Source organism: Bos mutus, chromosome 16 (genome assembly GCF_027580195.1).
Source record: "Bos mutus isolate GX-2022 chromosome 16, NWIPB_WYAK_1.1, whole genome shotgun sequence".
In the NCBI taxonomy this organism is placed as follows: domain Eukaryota; kingdom Metazoa; phylum Chordata; class Mammalia; order Artiodactyla; family Bovidae; genus Bos; species Bos mutus.
The window spans coordinates 66,756,963-66,777,211 of NC_091632.1; the positions used below are offsets into that span (position 1 = coordinate 66,756,963).

The 20,249-nt window shown below is 39.3% G+C and overlaps 1 protein-coding gene across 1 annotated transcript in view; it reads left to right on the forward strand.

Annotated features, from left to right (window-relative positions):
• USH2A (usherin) overlaps positions 1 to 20,249 on the forward strand; it is a 928,983-nt gene that overhangs the window by 431,533 nt on the left and 477,201 nt on the right. Inside the window, exons 30-31 of the mRNA XM_014481290.2 lie at positions 2,903 to 3,016; positions 5,113 to 5,274. Coding sequence (XP_014336776.2) covers positions 2,903 to 3,016; positions 5,113 to 5,274 — 276 coding nt within the window. The remainder of the gene's footprint in view (positions 1 to 2,902; positions 3,017 to 5,112; positions 5,275 to 20,249) is intronic.

The following is a 20,249-nucleotide window of genomic DNA, read 5'->3' on the forward strand; positions in this document are numbered from 1 at the left end:
AGAAGGGAATACCAGACCACCTGACCTGCCTCCTGAGAGATCTGTATGCAGGTCAGGAAGCAACAGTTAGAACTGGACATGGAACAACAGACTGGTTCCAAGTCAGGGAAGGAGTACATCAAGGCTATATATTGTCATCCTGCTTATTTAACTTATATGCAGAGTACATCATGAGAAATTCTGGATTGGAGGAAGCACAAGGTCTAATCAAGATTGCCAGGAGATATATCAATAACCTCAGATATGCAGATTATAGCACACTTATAGCAGAAAGCGAAGAACAACTAAAGAGTCTCTTGATCAAAGTGAAAGAGAAGAGTGAAAAAGTTGGCTTAAAACTCAACATTCAGAAAACTAAGATCATGGCATCCTGTACCATCACTTCATGGCAAACAGATGGGGAAACAGTGGAAATAGTGACAGATTTTATTTTGGGTGGCTCCAAAATTACTGCAGATGTTGACTGCAGCCATGAAATTAAAAGACGCTTGCTCCTTGGAAGAAAAGTTATGACCAACCTGGACAGCATATTAAAAAGCAGAGACATTAAAGCTATGGTTTTTCCAGTAGTCATGTATGGATGTGAGAGTTGTACTATAAAGAACGCTGAGCACCGAAGAATTGATGCTTTTGAACTGTGGTATTGGAGAAGACTCTTGAGAGTCCCTTAGACTTCAAAGAGATCCAACCAGTCCATTCTAAAGGAAATCAGCCCTGAATATTTATTGGAAGGACTCATGCTGAAACGGAAACTCTAATACTTTGGCCTCCTGATGTGTAGAACTGATTAATTTGAAAAGACCCCAATGCTGGGAAAGATTGAAGGCGGGAGGAGAAGGGGACGGCAGAGGATGAGATGGTTGGATGACATCACCGACTCAATGGACTTGAGTTTGAGTAATCTCTGGGAGTTGGTGATGGACAGGGAAGTCTGGTGTGCTGTAGTCCATTGGGTTGCAGAGAGTCGGACACGACTGAGGACTGAACTGAACTGAGTGATCTTTAAAAGATAAAAATCAGTGTTTAATAGCAGAGTGCAGGCAGAAACTGGATTGCAGTGACAACATAGCTTTGGCTGTCATGGCATTGTGCTAGAATTCTCTCCTCCTATGTCCCTGTATTGAGAACATTATATTCCTAAGCTTATTGAATCCTGATAGTAACACTTTGAGATTAATATTGTAATATCCCCATCTCATAGCCCCATGATACTGTATTATTCCTGTGAGACCTCTCATCCAAGACAGGTGCTGTTATTATCTATCTGCAGTGCCTTAGAAGACTAAGGCACAGAAATCTGATCAACCTGCCCAAACCCGTACCATAAACCAGTAGTAGAATTGGCATCTGGACCCAAGCAGTCTTTCCTGAGCATCATTGCTCTTAATCCCCAAATCCCTACATGTTGAAGATGCAGATGTATGCTGGAAGCCTTCCTTTAAATCTTTTGGAGGAGGAGAAATAATCTCTTTTAAAAAGTGAGTTTAGACTGTGGGTCATGATCTGGGAGATTCAAGAAGAAATGACAGTCACAGTGGCAGGAGTGAGGGAAAGCAGAGACAATGTGAAGGTGTTTTGAAATCAGAGCTGCATTTGGCATGACATGGTCACATGCGTTGTGTGTCACTTCGTTGGCTTGCTGACTTCTTGGCCCCGGACGAGGATCGAGGTGCCAAGTGCAGCCGAGAGGGTTGCGTGGCCCAGGGGGATGCTTGGGGAGCTGCTAGATTCAAGACTTACAGGCAGCACTGGGGACCCAGGGCTAGTGTGAAGGGCCAGAGCAAACAGTGACTGTGGTCTTTACTTTATCCTGGTCTTTGCTCTTTTAATATCTTTATCCTTTCTATCAGGGAAAGGGAATAGGCAAACATGCATTTTAAAATTTGTTGTTGAATGGTGAAAGCCGTCAGCTGTCATATTAAAACAATCAAAGTTTCCCCAATGAAAGGATACCATGAGTAGGACCATCTTTTTGTAAGAATGATGACAATCCATGTGATTGGGGATAAAAACAGCTCTAAAAGCCACAGCAAAAAACATGGGTGAGCAAATACACAAATGATATTTTTGATACTTCTTTAATTCAGGGGATTAACTAAATAAAGAGCTTCTGTCTTGGTTATAAACACCAGTAAACAAAATGTGCTTTCATTTCTGCGGGCACCTTTAATTGCCAAACAAATCTTACATATCCACCACCAAATCAGGTTAATTCAACACTTCTATGGGCAATGCTTCTGTTTAAGGCAGGTGTCTTAATTAAATAAACTAATAATTTTGCAAGGAGAAGTACAAAAGTATAATTATCTAATTGGCTAATTGTTCAACTGTGTTGATTTGCATATTCGTTTTAGCTGCAACATGAATAAATAGTTTGTATACATGTATCCTACTGTTAAAATAATGAAATCACTCTTGGGAGTAGCATCTCCTAACATGTGTTAATAGATGTCACTTAAGATGGAATCTCTAGCTAAACACTGTTGAAAAATGCGAGGTAAAAGAAAATGAAGTAGTTTTGTTTCTCCAGGAGAACTAGGATCCCGAAATGGGATGGTGGCTGTCTTTACTACCAGATACACTGGGTTCTGCTCTATGAACTGTATGTGGAACTCCCCATTTTTTCAGGAGAAACATCTCAGGGCATTAGCGTCCTGAGAAGCACGTTGGGGAAAATGCTATTTAAAACTGTCTTAGCAAGAAGTTGGTCTCACAGTTTTTTCTCACTAGTCGCTGCATTCTACAATCAACACATGGACAGGGAAATGGATTTAAGAAGCATGTGTTTTTGTTTTTTATCCTCTGTGTCTCTACCTTTTTATCTCACACACATATACACACACAATACTCTTCATGGCTTATGGTAAATATGCAAACCTCTCTTTGTCCCCTTTTATTACAGGCATATTGACAGGCTTGCTACCCTTCAAAAACTATGCAGTAACCCTAGCTGCTTGCACTTTGGCTGGCTGTACCGAGAGCTTGCATGCATTGAACATCTCTACTCCACAAGAAGGTAAAGTAATTTCAAAGGTCTTGACTTCCACATTTCAGTCATGAATAATAAAATAGGAGAAGAGCTAAATACTGCAAGGCCATTTGCTAGAAAACCCCAACCTAATTTGATGACAAAGTGCATTGCCAGGCCATAATTGCTCCATTTTTTGGGGGGGTGCGAAAATGAATCAAACTCCATACCCTTTAATGACATGCATCTTTAATAGCGGTAATGCAGATTAATGGGCTTTTTAATTGCTGTTACATTGTTCATGCAAGAGCCTTGTCATTAATATGAAGCATCTGAAAGATTAATGAAAGCTTCCTCATTTTACTATGGCTCAGAAGTAAATCTAGAGACAGTCTGACTAAAAAGAATTGATTGTATGGCACAGTATGAAATTGAGAATCAAACGGTTGATTTCCATGGTCTCTTTTAACTGCTAAACACCAGCACGGGTAACAATTATTTCAGTGTGATGGAACCTCCAAACGCCAATCGAGGCATTATTAATCATGGCCTGGCTCCTTCCGATTCAAGTCTCACTTTTGTTGTATGTGGAGCTTGCAAACTGTTGGCATAAATTAATGTTTCAGAAAGCTTACATTAGGAAGGCAGTGGGAAAGAGAAAATATTTTAGCACTCCAAAGTGAAAGCTTTGCTCAAGCATCAGAACACATCTCTTCAAGAAATAACAGCTCTCAAAACACTTAAAGCTTTGTTACTTCGTATTTCTCTCTCCGAGATAAGACGGGTTACACATTTCTCTTACTGTCTAGCTGTAAAGTTATTCAGGAGATTTAAAAGGTTGATCTTTAGGGGAAAAGAGTCCCCAGTGTCTCTCTATGTCAGTATCCATCCATTCCCTTTCCCCACTTCTCTTCCCCCACTTCTCTTCCCCCCTATCCCATCCCACCTCTTTTAAATCCTTAAAGAACCACTCACAGAGAAGACGTGTAAGGAAAGACAATGGTCCGTCTGATATAACCAGGACAGAAGACAGAAGTTTGTAAAACCCTTCTTGTGACCCTTTGTTCTTCATGCCTTGCGGCTGACCTCACCAGAACCCTCTCACCCGGACTATAGCATTGGTGACCCATGTTCTGTGTTTTCTCAACATTCGCTCCATCTGGTCTACCAATGCTAGCGCTTTTTCTTAGTGTGTCTTTGTTTCTGCTGAGGCACATATAATCATCCCCTTTTCTAATTACTTCTATCAACTCCAATATGGCACAGATCACCCTATATCGCACTGTTTTCTCTTCATCCAATACATTCTCTGACCAGGTTTTACCTGAAAGAAAGAAAGAAAGTGAAGTCGCTCAGTCATGTCTGACTCTTTGCACCCCATGGACAGTAGCCTGCACCAGGCTCCTCTGTCCATGGGATTTTCTAGGCAACAGTACTGGAGTGGGTTGCCATCTCCTTCTCCTGGTACCCTCCAAATCTACTTCACAACTTAACCCTAGAGGGATTCCTCCTCCTCCAGTTCACCATTTCCTTCTTGTTATTTCCCAATTTCTAGATTTTTCTTAAATTTATTACCGACTTACCAAGCTATAGCTATGGTTAGGATCATTTTCTAAAAGATTTTTTTTTTAGTTTCTGACACCCCTATTTATTGGAAATGGACAGACACCCTTTATTAAAAAAACTCACAATATAGTTTTCATGTATAATAAATTTAATTTATGCCGTGCTTTATGTTTATGGCTGCATATAGATTTTTTATATCAATTATGGGCCACCTAGCATTGTTCATGTTAGATCAAAAGCTCCTCAAGGGTAGGGATTCTGTTTAGTTTGCTTTGAGAGGCATAGTCCCAAGTAAAGATTATGGGTTAGTAATACTATTGATGAAGTAACACAAGCATCAGTCAAGTGAACTAATGTAAAATATAAATACTCACCATTTTTGGTTGATGCAAATTTTCATAAATTCAAGACAAGTATTTAGTACTAAAGCAATTACTAATAAGATGCCCATGAATCAGGGACATTTCCATGCATGGGATGTCAAGTTTATTCCATGATTTATTGGTTTGGGTCTGAAAAGTTTAAATTAGAAATGTAAACTAAAATTATAATCAGAAGTCTTTTTATTTTTCCCACAGCCCCACAACAGGTTCAGCCACCAGTAGCCAAATCCCTTCCCCATTCTTTGTTACTCTCCTGGAATCCACCCCAAAAAGCTAATGGTATTATAACTCAGTACTCTTTATATATGGATGGGATGCTAATCTACTCAGGCAATGGAGAGAACTACACAGTCACAGGTAAGACTTCTGTAGGTATTAGTAAGTAGTTTTAGTCTCTATTAAAGTATATGTACTTCCAAACTAATAAATGTAAGATAACTATAAACTATAATTTATAGCTATCTGAAAATGCAGATTTAAAAGTTGGGTTACTTGGGTTTGTCTCCTGTTAAATCACTCAACTTCCAAGATCTTTTTGGTTACATTGTACTGACAGTGAAGCCAAAGCTTGAAAAATGTAAAAGGGCTTGTGTTGACTTCCTTCCCCCAAGGCTGTCTTACTGTGTCTTCTCTACTGTCGACCCTGTTTCTTACCTGACTCCTTCTACTAACATACCTTTACTCAGAGGGGTGCAGAGGGGGCTTTGGAAATGTATCAACACAAAGAGCTCAGCATATGATTCCTCTGCCTCCTATTGATCACAGGGTTGAAGCTGGGACCCAGTGTGGGCCCCAGCCGCACTCACAGTGCAATGATGACGTCATGTCAGTTGAACTGAGGCAGTGACGTCATTTCAAACAAATGCCACTGACACATGTTAACCCCTTTAAAACCCTCATGAATGTGGAATAATCTTAAGACTCAGAAGTGTGACTCAGTGTGGCCTGAATTTTAGACCATTTGGGAAGAAACATAGTATATCTGCCCATGTCATATTATAAAGTGTCAGGACACTTGAGAAAAGGAAATTGCTCAAAACCTTGTGAAACATAAGAGGTCTATATTATGTATGTTGTCTGGCATCTGAATCATGTTTATACTTGTATGGTAATTATAGCCTCATATATTATGATATTTTAGATACTGTATGTGACTACTAGGTGAGACATCATTAATCAAATATGGATTGATGGAAAACTGAGGTGTTAGAGATATTAAAAGTCTTCATGAAAGGTCACAACAAGTTAGAGTCAGAGACAGGATTAATTTTTAATGAATTCACTCCTTCACATTAGTACCAGGTACTAAGGTTGTATGGAGCAGGGCATTTCAACCCACTCCAGTATTCTTGCCTGAAGAATCCCATGGACAGAGGAGCTTGGTGGGCTACAGTCCACAGGGTCGCAAAGAGTCAAACATGACTGAAGTGCCTGAGCATGCACACACTAAGGTTGTAACAGAGAATCAGCCAGACATGGTACCCCGTTCCCCACTTTGGTGCTCAAGACTTTATGGCAGCATGTACAGACGTAGGGAAGAGGAGTATTGGGACAGGGCTGGGGCTTTCATCCACCCTGTTGCGTTCCCAGAGCTCACACCTTTGTGTGCTCTAGTCTGAGAGGCCTCAAAGCACGAGAACTATTGCTTTTGTATTTTATTCATCATACTTGGATAGAATTCGGTAATACTTATTCTCTAAGGTAGGTATTATCACTACTCCTATTTGACAAATAAGAGAATTGAGGCACAGAAAGGTTAAGCAACTTGCTCACGACCACACAGCCTATGAGAGTTAGACTTTGACAGCATCTCAGGCATCCTAGTTATGATGAAGAGAATATGGTCTTAAAACAAGTTATGTAAATATTAAGACTTGGTTTCTGAAACTATTAAATGGAGATAACTGAAACTTTCAGGATTTTGAAGAGAACTAAAACCATAGATAAAATACCTAGCATGTTCTGAGTAAAGTACACTTAGTCAAGAAAACTAAAAAACAAATACTGAAAGTAAACTAAAAATAGATTACCCTTGCCCTAGGAATATCTGAAGGCATTATTTTAACTAAAAGTTATTGGCCACAGAATTTATTTCAGTAGACATGAAAACACATCTTGGAATGAACCTTACCATGTCTTAATACATATTATGCAAAGCACTTATTAGGACCAACTGTATCATCATGTGTAACGGGGAAAGCACAGCTTTCGGGCACACTGTAGACACACTTGGAGAAGGGAATGGCACCCCACTCCAGTACTCTTGCCTGGAAACTCCCATGGACAGAGGAGCCTGGTAGGCTGCAGACCATGGGGTCGCTAAGAGTCAGACACGACTGAGCGACTTCACTTTCACTTTTCACTTTCATGCACTGGAGAAGGAAATGGCAACCCACTCTAGTGTTCTTGCCTGGAGAATCCCAGGGACGGGGAGCCTGGTGGGCTGCCGTCTCTGGGGTTGCATAGAGTCGGACACAACTTACGTGACTTAGCAGTAGCAGTAGACACTTCCTACAAGAAGTCTTCGGGGAACACCATGTGTAAGTCAGGTGTAACCCTGTGTGCTCACTGGCTGCCTGTATACCCACCTCACTTTTTGGTTTGCACTAGACTGCCTGTTTACTTATTGTTTTGCCCCACGAAACCATGAGCATCATAAGGACAGAGCTGTGTCTGTCTTGTTCTTGACTGTGTTTCCCCATTGATCACAGAGACGGTAGAGAATAAGGGAATGAATGAAGTCAAATGACTCCTGGGAACAAAGAAAGATGATCACAAAGGGGTGAAGAGCAGAAATAGAGTGGGAAAGAAAAAACAATAGTGAAAAGACGGGTGGAAATGTAGAAACCCAAGAAAAAGAAACCAAGACCCCTTCCCTGTGCAAAGTGAATGCTGACCTTGTCTATAGGGAAGTGGTGTGGCTGATGGTGGGTCTCAGAGTGTGGACCTTGAAGATTTCCAAAATGTACAAAATGCCACATAAGGTGGCACTGCAAAGCCAGAGAATGAACAGGATGGGGAAGAGAGTGAAGTGAAGTCGCTCAGTTGTGTCCGACTTTTTGCGACCCCGTGGACTGTAGCCCACCGTCCATGGGATTTTCCAGGCAAGAGTACTGGAGTGGGTTGCCATTTCCTTCTCCAGGGGATCTTCCTGACCCAGGGATCTGAACCCAGATCTCCCACATTGCAGGCAGATGTTTTAACCTCTGAGCCATTCAAACTGCTTTTTCATACCACCTAAAAAATGATACTAATTCTGTATTATCTTGTCTTGAATCCTTAACAGACCCACGTAACTATATACCTGCATTGAAAGCTCGTGGCAAATGTTAGCACCATGTAATAGATGCCTCAACTATAAGAAACTGGGGTATTTTTACAGTGTTCATAACCATCTTTTCTAGTTACAATGAGAATAGCTTCTTCGATGGTTTTCATCCTTTAGGTAGAATTTTTTAAAAATTTTTATTGGAATATAGATGCTTTACAGTGTTGTACAGTGAAATGATCCAGTTATATGTACACATATATCCCCTCTATTTTGGATTTCCTTCCCATTTAGGTTAGCACTGAGTAGCGTTCTCTGTGTTATACAGTGGATTCTCATTAGTTATCTATCGTATACAAAGTTTCAATATTGTGTATATATCAATTCCAATCTCCCAATTCATCTCACTACCTCACCTTCCTCCCCCTGATGTCCATAATACGTTATTTCTGTCTGTGTGTTTATTTCTGCTTTGCAAATAGTTTCATCTGTACCATTTTTCTTGATTTCATATATATGCATTAATATGCAATATTTGTTTTTCTCTTTCTGACTAACTTCACTCTCTGTGAGAGTCTCTAGGTTCATCCTTGTGTCTGTAAATGGCACAGTCTCATTCCTTTATAGCTGAGTGATATTCCGGTGTATATATGTACCACATCTTCTTTCTCCATTTTTCTGTCGACAGACATTTAGGTTGCTTCCGTGTTTGGGCTATTGTAAATAGTGCTGCGATGAACATTGGGGTGCTTGTATCTTTTTTGAGTTATAATTTTCTCCAGGTATATGCCAGGAGTGGAATTGCTGGGTCATTTGGTAGTTCTATACTTAGTTTTTTATGGAAACTCCATGCTGTTCTCCTTAGTGGCTGCACCAATTTGCATTCCTACCAATAATGTAGGAGGGTTTCCTTTTCTCCACACCCTCTTTAGCATTTATTGTTTGTAGATTTTTTTGATGAAGGCCTTTCTCTGATAAGACTCATAATATTTTTTTCCTAATTCCTCCAGGCATCTTATAAGCACCTATATTGCTTGTTGCTTTTATCTCCAAATGTCAGAAGATACAAAGCACAGTAGGAATGCAATGTTAATCACTTAAGAGAGGCACTAAATCAAAACGATAAATAGGATTTAAAGTTGTATATGATGATCCAAGTGTTATAACTGAGGCCCAGAGATGTCAAGAAATCCTAGTCAGCAACTGGAAGAACTGATTCAAATCTGAGTCTATCTAGAGTCAAAGTCCATTTTTTCTCACCTCTATACATTCTACTTATTGGACACATTTTATTATTTATCACAACTCAGAAAGGGAGCTGGAAGCTGGTTTTAAAACCCTGAGTACCTGTGTTGATCTTCTAAGGCTGCCATAACGAAATACCATAGACTGGATGACTTAAACAACAGAAATTTATTTCTCACCGTTTTGGAGGCTAGAGGTTCAAGATCAAGGTGTTGGCAGGTTCGGTTTCTCTTGGGGCCTGTGTCCTTAACGTGCAGACAGCCAACTTCTCCCTGTGCTTCCCAGGGTCTTCTTCTGTGTGCAGCCCTGCTGCCCCTTCCTTTTGCTGTAGGAGCATCAGAACCATTGGATTAGAGACGTATCGTTATAACCCCATTTAACCTTCATCACTTCGTCAAAAGCCCTACCTCCAAATATAGTCACATTGAGGGTTAAGGTTTTAATATGCAAATCTTGGGAAACATAATTTTAAGTTCATAACAGCATCCTGAAGTGAGTGTTTTCTTTACTAGCAAAGGCTGAATACTCACTTTTCTTGAGATTTTACAACTTGCATGCAAGATGAATATAATGGCACTTTAGATCTCTTTCAACTCTAAAATTTTATATTTTCAGTATACACTAAATTTTTCTTATTTATTTTCCAAAGTCCACCTGCCCACTCAAAATCACAGAAAAGATAGAATAGGAGAGGGAGTCTGGCTGTTTGAAGTGAGCCAGTAACAAGCTGGGACTTCCCTGATGGCTCAGTTGGTAAAGAACTGGCCTACAATGTGGGAGACCTGGGTTCGATCCCTGGGTTGGGAGGATCCTCTGAAGGAGGGCATGGCAGCCCACTCCAGTACTCTTGCCTGGAGAATCCTCATGGACAGAGGAGCCTGGTAGACTGCAGTCCATGGGGTCGCAAAGAGCTGGACATCCCATGGATGGAGGGGCCTGGTGGGCTGCAGTCCATGGGGTCGCTAGGAGTCGGACACGACTGAACGACTTCACTTTCACTTTTCACTTTCATGCATTGGAGAAGGAAATGGCAACTCACTCCAGTGTTGCCTGGAGAATCCCAGGGACGGGGGAGCCTGGTGGGCTGCCATCTATGAGGTTGCACAGAGTCGGACACGACTGAAGCGACTTAGGAGCAGCAGCAGCAGAGCAACTAAGCACAGCACTGGAACAAGCTGATGGAGGAAACTGCTCTTGTATTGGGTCTCACTTTAGCTTCTACACATGCTTTAAATCCTGCCTTGTTCCATCATATAATGTATTGTGATGCAGTTGGTGCTCATGGCTTGTCTTGGTGTCTGGATTGTTGTGGCATAATGTTCTTTCCATGCTAAGTAGCTTGCAGATGGAACTTCTATCCTATCCCATGAGGGCTGGTGCTGTCAGTAATAGCGAGAGTGTAGGATCACTAAAATGAATCTCTCCAGTGCTGAAATGTCAGTTCATAGACTGAGAAATGGAAGATGCATTCAGCTAGGTTAGAGAAATAATTGATAGCCGTTTTTAGTTATAAAAATGACACATGTTTACTAAAGATAATTTAAAACATGCAGATATCCCATCTTACAGATAGATGCTCTAATATTTGATGTAATTCCTTCTAGCCCCTTATTCTTTTTAACAAAATTGAGCTATAACGTAAAATTTGGAATCCTTGCATGTTCCCTTACTATGAATACATCCCATAGCATGAAGGATTTTTCCAGAAATATTTTGCTGTATTCTTTTTATGGATATACATTCATGCATTTAGCCACTTAAAAATTCAAAAGCTCCTGATTTATCTCTGTTTTAAATGTTTTGTGATAAATATTATCATACATAAATCTTTGTTTGCTACATCTCTAAAAGGGAAATAGCTAAGTCAAAGGTAGCAAACTTTTTCAGAATATTTGATATGTGTTTTTCATTGTTTTCCAGAAACATTCATCAGAAGTGAATGTTATGTCCTTATGTCTTTGACAGTTTTACAAGTTGAAAATATTATTTTTATTTGCACATTTAACTCCTTATTTTCTGCATACTTTTTGTATGATGATTAGTGACTTATATTTTACTTTGGTTCAATTAATCATAGTCTTGATGAGCAAAAATTTAGGAGGGATGAGGATTAGCTTTGAAACTTGTTTAAGAGCTATTTCATACCATTTTTTCTGGTTATAAGCATCTACACTATTTGCAACTCCTTGCCTTCTATACCATAAAAATTTTTCTCAATAACTTGGCTTAATATCCCCTCCTAAATTTTCAAGGTGTCAACTTTTTTTCTCACTCTTACTCCATTTGTTTGTAGCTTCCCTTTAAGTTTCCACATAGAACTAACATTCTTCTGCTATGTGTTAAAAAAAAAAAAAAAAAAAAGAATCTTGCCACCATGGTGGATACAGGTCAAAGTAAATTCATTTCAATTCAGACGCCACTTAGCATCTAGGTGGTTGGAATGCTTTTCTTCTTTCTCTTAAATATGAAGCATTAAAAGTCAAAGGCAGCACTGCACCTTGAGTTAGTACAAAATATATTTAAAAATGCATACAGTTCAAATTTTTTGCCTTGCATAGGCCATAAGCTAGTAGAATGGTGGGTCAGTTATGACACTGAAAAATGAATCCAGTTAGAGAACCTCCCGAAGGCTGTTGATGTTTGCTATAATAAATAGCACACACTTTAAGTCAAACTTTTTCATTCTGTATTCAAAGGTAATGGATTTTTCGTAACCATAGTAACCTTGGTGTATTTCTGGATAAATACATGAGGTATATACATTCTGGTTTTATTTTTGAATATAAACTACCACATTATGTATTACTAATAATATGAAAAATAGGATGTAGGTTAGTATAATGACAGGTTAAACTAGTATGCATTTTTCTTCTGCAAAAAATAAATATTTATCAAAAGTATAGGTTCAATTAATTTTTCCCCCAGTTTTGTGGTATTCTGGTGGTGCCATTTATCTTTTTTTTGCAAGATCTCCATTAATCTCTTATTTCTGTCTCATAACAGATTTTTAAGAATTTCAAGGTAAAAACAATTGTGCTTTAAAGCTTGTGATTAAAAACATTATTGAAAGATTGAAGGACCTATATCGCTATAACCAGCAGAGCTATTGTGAAGCCACTTAACATGTGTGTATACCATATGTTCATAAAGGAGAAAAACACCTTTTGTGAGCCTGTTCACAACATACTTGGATTGTGTCAAAAGTTCAGGCTAGATAGCATCCTGATTGATGATGACCATCCAAACTGTAGCCAACCAGATCATCCTCATTTTAAATGAGCACCGTACCAGAAAGTGGCAATCTTTAAGAAGTTTGTGAGATGGTTCACAGAAACTTGCAAAGATTTGGAAACAAGGATAGCAAGATGGTGGTCACTGGGAGAAGTGTAATATGAGGATGGCAAGGAGGTTTTTGTGAGCTGTGCTGATCAGTGAAGAAAGAAGGATCCCTCAATTCAATTCTTCTCTCAACATAGCCTAAACCATCAGGGCTTATAAATACTAAAATTTCACAGAGAGAATGGTCAAAAGGCACTCCCTAAAATAATTAAATCTGACATCAAACCTTAAAACATGAATATTTTCAAGTGTAATGTCTCAGAAATCTATAGTAGTTTTATGATTGAATAAAAGTGGCTGATTTCTAGCACTCTGCATCTCCATTAGGATCTGAGCTTCTATCGCTAAGACTGAGACAGTAACACAAGGATAAGAGTGATGTAAGGAGTGTGTGTGTGTGTGTGTGTGTGTGTGTAAGAGCAATAGAGACAGAAAGAGAGAGGCAGAGGCAAAGAGAGAGAGAAGGAGAGAGGAAAAGCAGATACAATACTAGTAAAGTCAGATAGACAGTAAGCGTTTATATCTTTAACCACTGAAAGTGCTAAAGCTTTTTTTTTTTTTTTTTTTTGCCTTATTTGCCAAGGTCAAAAAGAACCATGTATAAACAGCAAAATAGAAATGTTCATGTTGAACCTTCTAAACACTTAAGTCTTACAATGAGACATTTATAGTAAAGGAAGCTGGACTGCTTATGGCACAATAAAAAGCATTTAAAGGTTAGGTACTTCTAACCAAGCATTATAAGGAACCTTATCAACACTCTACAAATTTGAGCTAAATTATATTCATTCATACTGGTGCTTTATGAAACATATTTTCATAGCAAAATAAAACTTTGCTTTAACCTTGATATTTTCTTCCATTTTGCATTTTTGAATACCACAGTGCAGTGATTCTAAATCACTGCTCTCACATAAAGTAATGTTACTGAAGGGAATACTGTTAACAAGCTTGTGTTCTAACCCATAAGGCAGAGTTTCAGCAAGACAGAGCCTGGGAGGGTTTCCAGGTAATGCAGTGATCTCATCTATGAGTGATGTTGCCTTCCCTATTGCAAACTAAGTCATTCTTTTGTGCCCTTTTGATGTCACAGACACATAGCGTTAAATTGTAAAGTCTGAGAAGCCTTGAGGATACAAAGGAAAGAAAACCAAATAACGAAAAGAAGTGAAAGCCTTCAGAGGCCAAGTTACTAAGTGATCAAAGACTCCAGAAGGGCTGCTTAAGGTTTAGCAACATCCCAGATCCTTGGATTAACAATGGATGCTTTACTTTTACTTTTTTTATTGAAGTACAGTTGATTTCAATGTAGTGCCCATCTCTGCTGTACAGCACAGTGGCTCAGTTACACATATATACACACTCTGTTTAAATATTCGTTTCCATTATGCTTTATCACAGGATATTCAATGTAGTTCCCGGTGCTATATATTGGACCTGGTTGTTTCTCCATTCTAAATGTAATAGTTTGCAATGGATGCTTTACTTTAAAAAGTCCTGTTCGCTTAGTAACAAAGGGTCAAGTGAAATGAAATAACTTGTACAAAATGTTTAAATATCAGTTGTGCTTGTAAACAATACAACCAAAGTGTCACTCTTACTTGAAGATGCTTCTGCATTGTGCAAGTGTGTGAAGAATTATGTTTAAATTTATATTTTAAGATTTGTATCCAATTATTACCTGTGATCCATTAACCTAGTTGATGAATATTATACTTTTAAATGGTAAGAAAGGGATCCTGATTTTAAGGGATTTCAGAGGACTTGTGGGTATCAGATTCAGTTTAAAAAGTAGTGGAGTTAAATCCTGAAAAGGATGATGGAATCTTTCCTTACATTGAGAGCTTTATGAATAGAGCCTGCCTGCTATTTTGAGCATTAAGAACTGCCATTGTTTTAAGTTTATTTCTTAAAGATTCCTAATTGAATGATAAATTCACACCAGAAGCACATCTGAAGTATCACCTTGATGAATATTCTCAAAGTGAACACATCCATGGAACCAGCACCCAGATTAGAACACAGAATATTATTCCAACCCTAGAAGCTTCCTGTTTTTGCCTTCAAGTCTTATCTCCTGGCACAGGTGACCACTTTCCTGACTGTTCAGCATAAATTTGTTTCCCTGCTCTTGTATCTAGCATGAACGGACTCAGACTGTGTGCTCTCTTTTGTCCCTAATTTCTTCTGGATAATGTAGGAAGGAGGGGAGTCAAAGGAGTGATGTTCTGTAATCCTGCACCTATATCCTGAACCTCTGGTCTCTAGGATGTGACTATGGCAATGCCAGCTGTTATATTTCTGCCTTGCAGAATGGCATTGGAATATTTGTAAAATGAACCGTCTACCTCATCCTCCAAGTCCAAAACTGAGAAATAATTATAGAAACACTTCTTCTAGGAAGTTCAGTTCAGTTCAGTTCAGTCGCTCACTCGTGTCTGACTCTTTGCGACCCCATGAATCGCAGTATGCCCAGGCCTCCCTGTCCATCACCAATCCCAGAGTTTACTCAAACTCACATCCATCGAGGTGGTGATACCATCCAGCCATCTCATCCTCTGTCGTCCCCTTCTCCTCCTGCCCCCAATCCCTCCCAGCATCAGGGTCTTTTCCAATGAGTCAACTCTTCGCATGAGGTGGCCAAAGTATTGGAGTTTCAGCTTCAACATCAGTCCTTCCAATGAACACCCGGGACTGATCTCCTTTAGAATGGACTGATTGGATCTCCTTGCAGTCCAAGGGACTCTCAAGAGTCTTCTCCAACACCACAGTTCAAAAGCATCAATTCTTCAGCACTCAGGTTTCTTCACAATCCAACTCTCACATCTATACATGACCACTGGAAAAACCATAGCCTTGACTAGACAGACCTTTGTTGGCAAAGTAATGTCTCTGCTTTTGAATATGCTGTCTAGGTTGGTCATAACTTTCCTTCCAAGGAATAAGCATCTTTTAATTCAGTTCAGTTCAGTTCAGTCTCTCAGTCGTGTCCGACTCTTTGCGACCCCAGGAGTTGCAGCACGCCAGGCCTCCCTGTCCATCACCAGCTCCTGGAGTTCACCCAAACTCATGTGCATCGAGTCAGTGATGCCATCCAGCCATCCCATCCTCTGTCGTCCCCTTCTCCTCCTGCCCCCAATCCCTCCCAGCATCAGAGTCTTTTCCAATGAGTCAACTCTTCTCACGAGGTGGCCAAAGTACTGGAGTTTCAGCTTTAGCATCGTTCCTTCTAAGGAACACCCAAGACTGATCTCCTTTAGGATGGACCGGTTTAGAACTTAGCAAATGAAATCACTGGCCTGTATACACCAGGAAAAAACTTCTACATACCCACTAATGGAATCTTGTGTGGCCACACACCTTACAGTGCTATAGAAGAACATCTCACTGCGGTATTTACCAACAAGGAGCTACTGAATAGCAAAGGGAACTCAGCTCAATATTCTGTAATAACCTAAATGGGAAAAGAATTTGAAAAAGAATGAATACTTGTATGTATATAACTAATCACTTTGAGTATACCAGTTAGCTGGTATAATTAACACATCATTGTTAATCAACTATATTCTAAAATTTAATAAAATATAATATTTAACAATGTAGAACGGTGTTAAATATTTAATGGCATGTATTATGTGAGTCTATTTTAGAAAAATATATAAGTATATACATGTATCTATTTTTACATGGATTTGTATAAATACATATATGAATATGTCTGTCTAGGAGAAGGCAAAGGGTAAACAGGGAGCTTTGGTCCTGGGAGCAGCACATGGGCTTTGGGCATTGCAGGGTGGGAAGAAGGTGATGAGAACAGGGTAAGAACATCACTTACCACTGAACACCCCACTCCAGTACTTTTGCTTGGAGAATCCCATGGACAAAGGAGCCTGGTAGGCTGCAGTCCATAGGATGGCTAAGAGTCGGACACGACTGAGCGACTTCACTTTCACTTTTCACTTTCATGCATTGGAGAAGGAAATGGCAACCCACTCCAGTGTTCTTGCCTGGAGAATCCCAGGGATGGGAGAGCCTGGTGGGCTGCCATCTATGGGGTCACACAGAGTTGGCCACGACTGAAGTGACTTAGCAGCAGCAGCAGCAGTATTTATTTTGATATTTAATTAGATTGATCAGCTTACTCATTTCCTTTAACCAGTATCAAGTGTGGCATTCTCATACCTCTAGCACCATCTATACCCATCAAAGTGTTACACGTATTTGATGACCTACCTCAATTCCCACATGTTCCTTTGATTCACAGATTCTTTCATATCATTTTCCTATAAACTTGTCACTTGAATGCATTCTTTCTAGCAATATTAACTTATTTTAAAGGCGGTAGACCTTGATTCCAAAAAAAGTATAGATACATTGAGTATGGTTCTCATACTGCTTATTTTCATAATCTCTATAGTAGGTACCATAGGAATAAGAACCCAATTGGCATCTGATAATCTCTTATTGGTTTGAGTTGAAATGAATTGAAAGTTGAAGAAACACTGAGATTCAGTAAATTAATATTTTAAAGTAAATGACAACAAACACTGATGCATAATTCAGAAGTAATTAATATGCTAAATGTGCTAAACAGTTTTAATGAGGAAGGCTGTTCCTGTAGCTTCATAGAATTTTTCATTTAATTATCCAATATGTAGTGAATTATTTTTTGGTTAAACTACTTGTGTAGGTTTGCTAGGACTGCCATAATAGAGTATTGCTGGATGGATTAAACAACAGAAATCGATTGTCTCAATTCTAGAGCACAGAAGTCCCAGATCAAGGTGTTGTTGGGGTTGGTCCCTTCTGATGGCTTATAAGGAAGAATTTGTTCCATGCTTCTTCCTAGCTTCTGGTGGTTTTCTGGCAATCTTTAGTATTCTGTGACTCGTAGAAGCATCTCCACAATCTCTGCCTTCATCTTCACATAGCATTCTCCTTGTGTGCTACCTGTGTACAAAATTCCTCTTTGTATAAGAACACAAGTCATATGGGATTAGGGGCCACCCTGATGGCTTCATCTTAACAATTACAACTGCAATGACTCTATTTCCATTTAAGGTCATATTCTCGGGTACTGGGGGCTAGGATTTCAACTTATGAATTTTGAGAGTATACAGTTCATCCTGAAATTCTATTCTATGTATTTGATGACTGTGATTAACACTGTTATAAAATTCTCTCAAATACCTCAAACATATTAGAAAATATAAGGCACCTGTTAAACATCAATATAAAAATTGATATATCCCATGAAGCAATGAAACTTATTTAGAAAGAAGATAATCACTTTTATCCGGAATGGTTCATTCATTCAGTGAAGATTATTAAATGTTATTAATGAATATCATCATGAATATTATGAGGTAGACTCTTGATACTTTTCTAAACATTGAGGATCCAATGGATAACAAAACATGCAAAGGCCTTGTCTTCATGGAGCTTATATTTCAGTGAGAAATGGTTAGAGAAGGGTTCATACTCTTTATAGTGTATTTATTACATCTTCTTAAAATAAGTGAAAGCTGACTCTTCCCTAAAGCTAGCCATTTCTTCTTAAGCCATTTTAAGTAGACGTGAATTGGTCTCTGAGGACCCATTAGGTCCCCTAAATATACATTTGTCCAAAGAAGATATACAGATGGTTAAAAAACACATGAAAAGATGCTCAATATTACTAATTATTAGAGAAATGGAAATGAAAACAACAGTAAGTTATCACCTCATGCTGGTCAGAATATAATGCCATCATCAAAAAATCACCTCTGATTGAAGCTCTTGGATGGGATTCCTCAGTTTGCTGTCACAGAACCTTTCCTATAGCAGAACCAATGTTTTCCTTCTTCTCTTAGGAAAGAAAGAGTGTTCATGCCCCTGCAAAAGGCTAATCCCTCTCTAGACCTCCTTCTCCTACCTTGCTGACGTCCTCTGTCCGGTAGCCTGACATTTCCTGTGTCTTTCTCTCTCCTCCTGTCCTAGCTTCTTCTGTCAGGATATGATAGGCTCAGGTCTCTTACGTGTGGAGGGGAAAAAAAGACAAACATGTCTGAGTTTCATCTTCCACTTATGATATCAGCCTTGCCTTTCTCAACTTCATCCTCACAGTTCCTACCTCCACTGGCTCACTCTCTTTGCCTCCTAATCTCTATATATATTTCCTAGAGCTGCCGTCACAAAATACCACAAATTGGATGCCTAAAACATCAGAAATGTGTTATTTTGTGGTCTGGAGTCCTAAATCACGGTGTCAGTAGGGCTCTGCTCCCTTTGAGACGTCTTCCTTGCCTATTCCAGCTTTCAATGGTCACTACAATCTCTGGCATTCTGTGGCTAATTTTGTGGTATTCTGTGGCTAATTGGTGGCATTCTGTGGCTTGCAGTTACATCACTCCAGTCTCCACCTCTCTCATCCCTTGGTATCCTCCTTGTGTCCAGATTTCTCTCATCCTATAAGGACAGCAGTCATGTTAGATTTAGAGCCCACCTTAATCCAATATGACTTTCTATTAATTTGATCATATCTGCCAAGGCTCTATTTCCAAACATGGTCACATTCACTGGTATGAGGGCTACGACTTGAGCATGTCTGTAGAGGGCACAAAATTAAACCTACTCGCCATCCACTGGGTCCATAATGACTTCACAACTCAGTTGAAATGATTCTCACCAGGCTATCAAAATTCTTGTAGAGCCAGGATGAACATGAAGCCCATTTATTTCCTGATTCTTGGACAGATTGTTGATCATTTTTTCCATCACAGAACATTCTGCTTCCAGTGTCTGCAGCACCCACCCTCTCAATTTCTGTTACTGCTCAAGCTCTGGTGTGTTAGCCTTTTCTTTTCCTTCCAACCACAGATGTTGATTTATCTCAGGGTTCTTCTTGGAACATTTCACACAATATCCCTGTGATGACTCAGTCCTCATCTCCAATGCAGACATTTTTCCTAAGCCATGGATATTTTTCTGTCCATCATATTGGACCCTCCTGCTCCAGGCATTTTACTCTAATTCCCTAAAATGAAATTCACTATATCTGCCACTTCTCATAAAACACATTCCTCTGCCTGAGCATCTCATCTCAGAAATGCTACTGAGAACATAAATAGTATTAGTATCAGTATTACTAATTATAATGCTAGGCACCCTTTTGCCAGAAATAAAGACCTGGGTTTTAGTCTTCATTTCTAACATCCAATCTTTTTTTTTTTTTTTTCAACATGAAAAAATGTAGTGAGAAATCTGGAAGTGTTGGTTCAGCCGTTCAGGGATGGAGGCCTCTGTTGTACCTCATGTTTCCAAGATGGCTGCTAGAACGTCAGCCTTCACAGATGTAGTCCAGGCAGAAAGCAGGAAACGTGAAAGAGCAAAAGTGTACACCTTGGTTCTCTATCGTTGTTTAAGGAGCCTTCTCAGAAATCTGCACAACCTCTGCTTATATCTCATTGACCAGAACATAGTCACCTAGCCACACCTGGCT